The sequence below is a fragment of the Pelodiscus sinensis genome, chromosome 26 (genome assembly GCF_052426305.1).
Source record: "Pelodiscus sinensis isolate ZL-2025 chromosome 26, ASM5242630v1, whole genome shotgun sequence".
NCBI lineage: Eukaryota > Metazoa > Chordata > Testudines > Trionychidae > Pelodiscus > Pelodiscus sinensis.
The window spans coordinates 1,335,267-1,346,596 of NC_143077.1; the positions used below are offsets into that span (position 1 = coordinate 1,335,267).

At 43.2% G+C, this 11,330-nt stretch overlaps 1 protein-coding gene across 1 annotated transcript; it reads right to left on the reverse strand.

Moving 5' to 3' along the window:
* Nucleotides 1–3,587: 3,587 nt before the first annotated feature.
* Nucleotides 3,588–10,899, reverse strand: LOC102459501 (fatty acid-binding protein, liver-like). The gene is made up of 4 exons (XM_006130481.5): nt 10,743–10,899; nt 8,473–8,645; nt 4,826–4,915; nt 3,588–3,764 (listed from the first exon to the last, which is right to left on the reverse strand). The coding sequence occupies exons 1-4, from the start codon at nt 10,807–10,809 to the stop codon at nt 3,714–3,716; spliced, it is 381 nt and encodes a 126-aa protein (XP_006130543.1). The 5' UTR covers nt 10,810–10,899; the 3' UTR covers nt 3,588–3,713.
* Between the last annotated feature and the right edge of the window lie 431 nt (nt 10,900–11,330).

The window sequence follows — 11,330 nt, forward strand, 5'->3', positions numbered from 1 at the left end:
AAAAGAACATGGACTTGAGGTATGAGTGAATGGCAGATAGTCAGGGCCCCTCAGGTCCATATCTGTCTTTGCTCCTGACTCAGTGGCTACGTCTACACTGGCCCCTTTTCCGGAAGGGGCATGTAAATTTCACTAGTCGTCGTAGGGAAATCCGCGGGGGATTTAAATATCCCCCGCGGCATTTAAATAAAAATGTCCGCCGCTTTTTTCCGGCTTTTAAAAAAGCCGGAAAAGAGCGTCTACACTGGCCCCGATCCTCCGGAAAAAGTGCCCTTTTCCGGAGGGTCTTATTCCTACTTCAAAGTAGGCACTTTTTCCGGAGGATCGGGGCCAGTGTAGACGCTCTTTTCCGGCTTTTTTAAAAGCCGGAAAAAAGCGGCGGACATTTTTATTTAAATGCCGCGGGGGATATTTAAATCCCCCGCGGATTTCCCTACGACGACTAGTGAAATTTACATGCCCCTTCCGGAAAAGGGGCCAGTGTAGACGTAGCCAGTAAGTGTGTGTACAGAGCAGGGCTTTACAGGAAATGAGCTACGCAAATTGAATTACGTCAATTGCGTAGCTTATTTTAAAATTGGGAGCGCCTACACAGCACTTATTTCAAAATAGATCACTCTTCCTCTGACTTCCCTTACTCCTTATACAATGAAGACCTCCAGCTTGACAGTATTTCAACATTATTGTAAAATAACTACCTGCTGTATAGACACAGACTAAGTTATTTTGAAATAATGTTGCTGTGTAGATGTACCCGAGGTGACTCCGGGCAAGTCACTTAATTTTCTGTACTTTTTTTACCCATATGTAAAATGGGGACAATTATACCACTAGCACTATCATTACTAGTGCAGTGCACAATGTGTTACTTGTGCATCGTGCATTAGACAAATAAATGAGATGTCACAGACTATTAAACCAACCTCTGTATTGGCTGAGTCTACACTGCATCACAGGTTGAAATAAGATACACAATTTGCATAGCTCAAATTGCATATCTTATTTCAATGTTATTTCAGAATAGCTTATTTTGAAATTTGGCGCTGTCTACACAGCAGGCATTTCAAAATAAATTGCTATTCTGAAATGTCCCTTATTCCTCGTGGAATGAGGTTTACAGGGATGTTGGAATAGCGAGCCTGTTATATTTCAAAATAATGGGCAAGCTTAAAAGACGTGAAATAGCTATTTCGGGATACCTTCGCTGCACTGTAGACATAGCCAATATGTGCAAAGCAAAGTAGTATACATTTTGCAACAAGTTGTAAAGCCCTACTAATTACAAATTTATTTTACAAAAGAGAATATATATTTTAGTGAGACTTGGTCAGAAAAGAACCCGAATATGTCAGATCTCTCATACAATGATATTTACAGACGGAGCACCTGATTGTTGAAACATTGTGGTTTCCTGGAAATGTACTATTAGACAACTAATTCTCTTTTATAGTGTTTCCTTATCTAACTAGCAACAGTAGCCAAGCAACTTACAAACATTAACTTTCCAAGCTGTGTTGAATGGTTTCTAGCCCCACAAAACTTTAGAAGAGCTTTAATTCCAAGTTTGTTCTGGCCAACATCTTGATTCTGTGCCAGGGATCTTGTATACATGTGCAACCCCCACTGCACTCAAGTTTTAGGTCTTGTCTCTAGGGCTACATCTGAACTACAGGCTTCTTGCACAAGAAGCCTTTTATGCTAGAGTTTTTTGCGCAAAACTTGTGCAAGAGCATGTCCAAACCTCAAAGCACATTGCAAAAGAGGTGTGCTTTTGCGCAAGAGAGCATCCACACTGCTGGATGCTCTTGCGCAAGAAAGTTCTGATGGCCATTCACAAAATGGCTGTCAGAGCACCTGTGCTTTTTTCCATAGGGGTTTCTTGCACAGGAAACCCCCCTGGAGCATCCACGCTTGCCTTCTTGTGCAATAGCTGTAGCGCTAAAAGCAGTTATGCCTCAGAAAAGGAGGTTTACCTATGGCGGAAAAAGCCCTCCGTTCTGCCGTTTAACTGCCCATTTAATTGTGCAAGTGCTTATTTGAGGTATGGACGTTCCCCAGGTTTTTGTGCAAAAACAGCTGTTTTTGTGCAAAAAACTTGTAGTGTAGACGTAACCTAGGAGGGGAATTACAAGCACAGCAAACATACTAGCATTGCAATGCTGGTAAAACTCCCCATGTGGACACACTTATCCCATTGAAGTCAATGAGGGTTTTTTCAAGTGATTCAGTTGGGAATAGAATTTGATCTTCCACAAGCATTGCCTCTGAATAAGGGCTTGTCTACACAGGGAAAATTACCAACATAGCTGATAAATTTACATCCTTATCCCAGAGTGCTTTCTTCTAATTAAGCTTTTGTCACTTTCATGCTTGTGGAAGGTCAAATTTTGTTCCCAGTCGAGTCATTTGACAAAACTTTCTTTGACTTCAGTGGGTGAAGAATAGACGCGATACTATATATAATAGAATCCACACAACTGGTGACTTATTAAGTAGAGACAGAGCCACCGTAGGGAATACACTAGGGAACAGTTTCAATGACTATGAACCAACGACCTGATGGGATGACAGCTCATAATGGCAACACGCCAATTAAATGACAACATCAAATGTGGGATAACCACAGATTTGGTGTGGGATGGAGACTAACATGTTAAAAGGGCAATGCACTTTGTAATGAGGGATCGTTGGGAGGTATAAGCACAACGGGACATTATTCTTGTCTGTGTCAGACCTGTAATTGTCATACTTCAGCCCAGAAAGAGTCAGATACCTATCTGATCTGAAAGCAAATATCCCAGCAATACTCACCACAACTGTTGCAAATTGAGATGCTTAATAATTTTCAAGATTAAAAATTTAACAAATAGGCAGCACATATAATTACTTTTGGTCTCACGGTGCCTCAGCTTTTGTTTTCTCTGCTGAACATGTACAACACTGTTTATAGCAGTGGTCTACAACCTTTTTATACCCAAGATCACTTTTTAAGTCTCAGAACAGGCAAAGATCTACTGCCCTGCCCCTTCCTTGAAGCCCTGCCTACATTACATGAGGAAATCTAATGTAAACGTACTGTGCAGATGCGCAGTTCAGAGAGGGCTCAAGAGCTACTCTTAAAGCCCCTAAGATCTACCGGTAGCTCGTGATCTACTGGTTGGTGACCACGCGTTTATAGCTTTAAAAAAAATTCTATTACTATTGTATTGACAGAGAGCAGCAATGACACCGACACAGCAGTGACAGTTGTTGGGTAGGAATCAGACATCTGATTTTTGGCAGGAGAGAGAGAGAGAGGGTGTTGGGGGTCACAAAATTTTTCTTCCTTCATAAGAGGCAGAAACATTTTTCTAATAGCTTTCATAAAGGTTCTTTATGGCAAATCATCTTTATGGAAAATCACTGTTTCACTACGTGCCCCATCTGGTAGTCCTTACTCAGGCAAAAAACTCTTGTTGAAATCTGTAAGAGGTTTGCCTGGCTCTGAATGGGAAGTAGGCCACCAGTTGTTAGTTTATGGGATGTGTCTCTATAGTCAGGGAAAATGCATTCTTATATCTATACATCAAGTGAGCGTGCAAACAAAGGACAGACCCCATTTCTTTATTTTCCAAAGCATTTTTTAAAAATAACAAGTTTCACAACTGATGGCAAATGCACTTTTAATTCTGGAATTTAAAAATGTCCAAAACAAAAATAGGTCTTCTTACTGTTTAAACTTTCTTGCTTTTTCTGATGAGTGTTGCTGAACCAACAGTCATAGTCTGCAAGAGACACAAATATGTTACTTGTTTTTAGAATAAAGGGGACCTGAATGTAGCTAACCACTTTGACGTTGCTGTAGTAGATTTATAATTGCATCTCATATAATTTGAAAATACAGTTACAGCACCTGCATATGGACAAACTCGTTGTATTCAGACTGAAACAATGGTGTTTCTGTATGGGAACCAGTTTTGAACACTTGAGAATCTAAACAGTCAAATGTTATCTTCAAGTGCATTGTTGGAATAACCTCAGTCACAAATATGTTCCCTGTACTAGAAACCCAGATAAGAACATTTGATCTGGCTTGCTGCAGATTTATTGTAAAGAAAGTAGGCTGAGACTTTTAAAGCCATCTAAGAAAACTGGGCATTTAAAATCCCCAGACAGTTCTGAAAACCTTAGCTAAAATTCTTGTAACAATGATCACACCATCTGAAACAGATCTTAAAAAGCTGTCAGGTGCAAGTTTATTTCCCTAGGAGAATGGCTGTATGCCAGCAGGAACAGTTCAGGACACATTAGAAACAGGTGAAAATGTAAATTAGCATGGCTTTATTCAGATTCCATTTTAAGACTATACAAGCATGGCACCACTTTGTGGAAAATCTTGCAAAGAACCTGCCATAAGTGGTCGAAAGCAAACAATACTAAATTTTAGTGCCTAAAATGGAATGATAATGGGAATAAATTGGTCCAATGTATCCTAGGAAGTGAAGAACAACTTCCAGTGACTGAAATGAATAGAGTGAATCTATAACTGACAGCCATAGGCATCCATGTTTAGAGGAGATTCAGTTAAGGCAGTAAATAATGCTATAAAACCTGGCTGTAGTGAACAGTGACTAACGGCATTTCTTGCTGCTTGTGATCGCCCTGGGATTATAAAGTGACATTCTTTCATTAATGTAGTGATATAATCCATGCTCATAGTAGTTATTCCTGAGCTCAACACAAGGACATTTTAAAGCAATGAATGATATCATTTTATAAGATGAGAGGCATAGAAAATCTTTCACCATTGGTAAATAAAGATCAAATAGGGAAAAAAAAATCTTACCTCCACCATTTCATTTCCTTTAATTTCCTGTTCATGGGAAAATGTTTCCGATTTGCACACAAGCTTCCCACCTATCAGATTGACTGTGCACTGTGAACATAGATTTTTAAAACATAAATATCTATAGTAGCCCAGCAAGTACAGGCAGTCTAGACCATCACTGGGAAATTCAGTTAGAATGGGTATACACAGATATGAGGGCATGTTAGTACACATACTGATATTTCATTAATCTCATTGTTAACTTCAGATTGACAGAACTAATGAGTAACTTGGTTAGTTTCCCAATGAAAACTTACCTGTTTAAACAATACAAATGAATATATAAATGCTACTCCTTGGTGAATGAATAATTTTCATGAAATACAGATATATTAGAAAGGTTTTACAGTTACTGGTATTGTCTGTAAAGCTACATGACAGTTGAAATATGCAGAATAGGAGTAAAATGTTTCCTATGGAATGTGAGACTATACAATGGGTTTTGCCACATTGGATCAAATGATTTTTTTCAGCTAGGATGGTATCCTTCTGGAAGTAGTGCTTCAGAGCTAGGATTTTCAAACTTAATAGAAAGATTGTTTCAGACTACCTTCACTTCTGTCGATAAATATATGACCCAGTTCCCCTGCCACAAATATCATTCTTGTGGAAACTATAGCAATTGCATAGATGGGAAAATTGTAGTATGAACACAAATGTGTTTTATCTTTGTAATGTGCTTTATTGGCTGGAAACTAAATGAAGAGCTAGCACCATGGCTACGTCTACACTGGCATGATTTTCCGGAAATGCTTAAAAAGGAACAGTTTTCCGTTATAAGTATTTCCGGAAAAAGCGTGTCTACATTGGCAGGATGCTTTTCCGGAAAAGCGTCCGTGCCAATGTAGACGCGCTTTTCCGCAAAAAAGCCCCGATCGTCATTTTCGCGATCGGGGCTTTTTTGCGGAAAAGAAATCTGTGCTGTCTACACTGGCCCTTTTCTGGAACAGTTTTCCGGAAAAGGACTTTTGCCTGAACGGAAGCAGCATAGTTTTTCCGGAAAAGCACTGATGATTTTACAGTAGATCATCAGTGCTTTTCTGGAAATTCAAGGGGCCAGTGTAGACAGCTAGCAAGTTATTCCGGAAAAGCGACTGATTTTCCGGAATAAGTGACCAGTGTAGACACAGCCCATGGGAATAGTCAGCTCTATTCAGACCACCAAGTAGTGGTTCCTAGACCACTGTCTGGGATCCACTTGTTTCAGGAGCAAGAGAAAAACTTCTGTAATGCTTATTTAGCCAGTTTTTCATGTACATGGGTAATAAAATTCCCCTCTGACCACTGGGTTGATCACCTTATGCACTAAGGTTGCCAAGGGTCTGGTTTTGAACTGGACAGTCCAGTATTTGAGTTTTCTGTTCGGGAAACAAATTGAGAAAGTATAAATGGGAAAATATAAATGTCCGGTATTTTCTAAATAAGATGTAATGTACAGTGTGATGTAATGTCAAGTGTGTCCGGTATTTTTGTTGAAATCATCCTATTATGCACCAAAGCAGCAGATTTTATTACCTTAATCAATATTACTTTATAACTGAACATTTTAATGAGCTGTTGTGAGACAAGAGCTGAATTAGTGCAAAGCATTCGTGTTTCCTAAAGGTTAAGGAACTCAAATTGTGCTTTGCAGCAATGATTTATCCAACTGAAAGGGTCTGGAAACAACTCCTTCTGAAGCTAGAGGGGTTTGCTCTAGAAGAGTGTAAGGCAATTGCTCCTCTTCAGTTGCTTAGTATGTTGCCTCCACAACTCTCTCACCTGCTAATGTGGCCATTTATGACACAATCTTAGATTCCCTGTGTCACTAAGCACAAAGTCATCTAGACCAGCATTTCCCAAACTATGGGCCAGGCCCGGTACCGGGCTGCGGGTCTCATCATGGCTGCTGGTAGGGGAGCAGAGCGGGGCGGGCTGGGAAGAGGTGGCGGCAGGGGGAAGGGAGAACCGGCTGCTGGGAAGATGGGTTGGGAGCAGCGGGGCTGTCCCGCGAAGGTCAGGGCAGGCGGGTGGGTGGCCGGTGGAAGCAGGGTTAGGGGTAGCAGGGCTGTCCCGTGGAGATCCAGGTGGGTGGGCGGCGGAAGCAGGGTTGGAGGCATCGGCGCTGTCCCACGGAGATGGGGGGGATGGGGCGAGCGGGCGGTGGAAGTAGGGTTGGGGGCAGTGGGACTGTCCTGTGGAGATGGGGGAGGCTGGTGGGGAACGGAAGCAAGGTTGGGGGTAGCAGGGCTGTCCTGCAGAGATGGGGGGGCAGGCGGGCAGGTGGCGGAAGCAAGGCTGGAGGCAGTGGGGCCGTCCAGCTGAAGTCGGGGAGGGCAGGCAGCGGAACCAGGGCTGGACGGGGGGCAGAGGGGCTGGCCAGGGGAGAACAGGAGGAAGAGGACGGGTGAACCAGCTGCGGGAAGCAGGGCTGGACGGGGGCAGCTGGGCTGGTGGGGGGGGTCATTGGGGGAGCAGGGCTGACCGGGGGAGATTGGTGGAAGGCGGGGGGAACTGGCTGCCAGAAGCAGAGCTGGACGGCAGCAGGGCTTGACTGGGAGATCGGGAGGAGAAGTGGGGAGAGGGAGCGGGACTGACCTGGCCACATGCAGACCCTGGCAGAGGAGTGAGTCGAGTCTGCCTGGGGATTCCATTTTGCCCCCCCCCCCACACACATACCCTCCCTCGAGTAGTTGCAAACTGCCTCGCAGGTAGACACACTCAGGCAGTGTGGTGAGCACATCTACTATCCAGGCAGTTCTCAGCTAAGATACACCTAATTATATTAAAACTTACCTGATGAGAAAATACAAGACATTTTATATGTCTGATAACTTCTCAATTTGTTTCTCAGACAAAACCCTCAGATACCAGATTGTCCGGTACAAAACCGGACACCTGGCAACCCTACCCTTCCTTGCACCCTCCCTCCTAGACAGCTACCCTACCCCCAGTCTGCTCCTGCTCCCGCCTCCTGGAGTGCCCATGCAGCGCCGGGACCCCAAGCCCTGGCCCAGGCTGGGTGGAGGATGCAGCCTAGTGAAAACTGAAAATTTATTCATTTTTCATTCTTTTTTGTAATATGTGTTTATATTTTTGGGCTGCAAAAAACAGTACTAAAAAAACCGGGTTCCAACTAAAGTAAAAAGTTTGGAAAACCCTGATCTAGCCAGCTTTCTATCCATCTTACAGTCCATTTATCCAATCCGTATTCCCTTAACTTGCTGGCAAGAATATTGTGGGTGACTGTATCAAAAGCTTTGCGAACGCTGGCACTGGGGGCTTTGGGAGGACCAGAAACAACTTATTTGAATATTCATCATTTGCTTAATGAATATGCAAATATGCAGATTAATGTTACTGGACCTCCAAAAGCTCGTGAATGGATTTACTGGTCCCTGTGTCAAAAAGTTTGGGAACCCCTGTTCTAGACAGTCTTTCTGGGCTTCTTTACTTACTATGCATGCCCCTATCAGAGTTTAAGTTTTACTTATTCTTTTACTTATCCACAGAAACAAAGATCCAATCAGAATAAACTGAAGTTTCTGAATGGGAATAAAACCCACTTGCAAAATGACACTGAAGTACTAGACTGAGGGAGCAGTTATTGTCTTGAAATACATTACCTTTAGTTTTTTGCCATCCATGGTAGTGATGTCAGCCTCTTTCCCCAGAGTAAATGAGTTTGTCACAGACTGCTTAGGTGTTTTTGATGTAACAACAAAGTTGTTTCCATTTTGCTGTATTTCAATAACAGGCTTAATGTCTTTGGCAGCTTTGATGAGGTCATCTGGTAATGCTGCAGAAAGAAACACCAGGGTTTGATCGTGCCAGTAAAAGGGGATGTGCCTGGAATGGGATTGCTTCTCATACAACCATACAGAAAAAAAGAGACAGAATCACCAGGCAGGTGTAAGAGGCTGTATGGGAGTGCCCCTCATCCGGGACTGCCCCAAACCCAAGCGTCCCACACTCCAAGTGCCCTTTAGAGAGCAGGGGTTGGGGGCTGAAGTTCTCCCCCTTCCAATTCTTATGAGTTCATTGTTGGCTGGTCCCCTTTGTCAGAGAGCGAGGGGAAGGTGCACAGTTTTGCTCCATTCCTCGGTCTGGCTGGAGAGCACAAGGGCCAGTTGAACCTGGACCTGCCTCTCCCCCACCTGTGCCTGCTGAAGCTGTAGTGACCACGGAGAGGGGCTTCTCACTTGGCCCAAAGCTGGTTGTCCTCTCTCCCCAGGGCAGCATGCATACTGAACCCCTCATCCCCAGCTGTACCCCAGAGCAATGATTTGAACGAAGCATATATATTTTCATTTTATTTTCCAAAAAACAAATATTAATTGAGCTAAGGACCCGAACAACATCGGGTAAATCTTCTAGAAGCCAATATTTACAAGCATTTTGAGGTAGTTTCACCCTAATAGTACAATACATTACTTTTTTTTAAATTGTGTGTGTGTTTTTAAGCTGTGATGAGAGACTGGACACCTTTTTCCATTCTGTTATCCTGACAGGTTTGGCCAGGAGGTTATCAAGTGCTGGCAGTTCATCTCCCCCTCTCCGCACTGCTGTGCTGCTCCTGCCCTCTGCCTTAGAGGTGCCCCTTACCCCTGGGAGTCTCCTGCTTGCTGTGCAGTGCACTGGAAGAAAAGGAGGGAGGTGTTGATGTCAGGGTGCCCCTCCTTTCACCCTGTGCCACATCTCCACAGAGCAGAGGTGGGGCAGAGATGGAGAGAGTTGGTGGCTACTTTTGGGAGTAGTGCAGGGCCAGGGTAGGGATGAGCCTGCCTTAGCTCCCTGCACTACCACCCAGAAGCCAACTGTGGTAAGCAGTGTCCAGTGGAGCCTGAATTCCAAACCCTGGCCCCAGTCCTGAACTCCCTGCCCTAGCCCTACGTCCCCCTGTACCCAAACTACCTCCCAGAGCCCGTACCATGAACCCCTTCCTGCACCTCAACTCCCTGTCCCAGGCTCAGCTCAGAACCCCTCCCACACTCCAAATCCCTTAGCCCAAGATAAGTGTTTGCATCCCTGTCTCCCACACCCCAGCCCTCTGCCCCCAGCCTGATAAATGTGCCTGAGGATGGGTGGGGCTACAGAGAAGGGGCAGGAAGGAAGTGGGGCAAGGGTATTTGAGTTTGAGGTAAATCCTGGATTGCACTTAAATTCAAAAAGTGATATCATGCTTAAAAAAGTTGGAGACCACTGTTCTAAGGATACTTAATGCAGCATTCACCTCCATTGAATTAAGACTGTTTTGCTGCACCCGAGAATGCAGACTGTGGTGATTTTTTTAATAACATTGACACCTCAGAGAACTAGATAGAGACCAGTACTCACTTCATGTAGGTTAACCAACTGCCATTAAATAATCAGTCATTACTGCCAGAGGCTGTATGTGAACTTGTAACAGTCGAGAGGCTCTGTACCCCATTACTGATTCCCTACTAAAAACAAGTAGTTCTGTGAGAGTCTAGCTATTTGTTAGAGTTTCTAAGGTGCCATAAGCCTACTCATTGTTTTTAAAGTTAAAGACTAACATGGCTACCCCTTTGAGCCCAATTCCCTACTAGTTAACCTTATAAACTAAAACAGATGAACTGATCGGTATCTACTGAAACACCTCTTCTTTCATGAGGAGACCAGTCTTGTGGTTAAGGCTGAGCAGATCTCAGATTCATCCCTGGTTTTTCCACAGATTTCTTTGTGACTTTTGGGAAAATGTTTTCACTTCGCTTGTTATCTAAAACGGGGCTAGTAATGCTTAGCTATTAAATGGGAGGTGGTTTGCAAAAAAAACCCCACTTTTGATATTCCGTGCTGGAAGGTTCCTTAAATACAAAGCATGGCCATTTTTCACAAACCCAGCAAGTTCTGGAAAAAGTAACAAGACACTTACCAAGAGCTTTCAGAAATGCTTCATAGTTCTCTTGAGCATATACTTGCCAAGTTCCATTGAAAGCCATTACAGCTGGTGCAGTTCAGTCTGGGCAGCGATGCCAGAAAGAGAATGAAGCAGCCTTCCCCTGCATTAGATGCTATTTATAGATTGAGAAATGTGGCCATCTTATGAGATGATCTGCTAATTATTAACAATGAAGTATCAATTATTAATCATGTGTTTGTTCTTAATAGAAATAACCTCTGGTTCATTTGTGGTCTGTGGAAAGGCTTACCTTGTCTGTCCCTTTTCTAGCTAGTTCATTGCTTCCAAAGTAGATTAAACTAAAGTACAAGAGGCATTCTTAATGCAGAATAAGATTATCCACATGGACAACTAATGTGGAATACCTAATCCAGGCTATTCCTTCTGTAGGCATGCCCTTATCTTATTGAAAGCTAATGGTACTTAGACACCTTAAATGCTTAAGTGTTTGTGTATAAGTAAAAAGTGTATCACTTTAAGTATAATGGCATATTTAACACAATATGACCTCATTAGTATGGATGCAATTATACCAATATAAATTTGCTTATTCTGGTACAG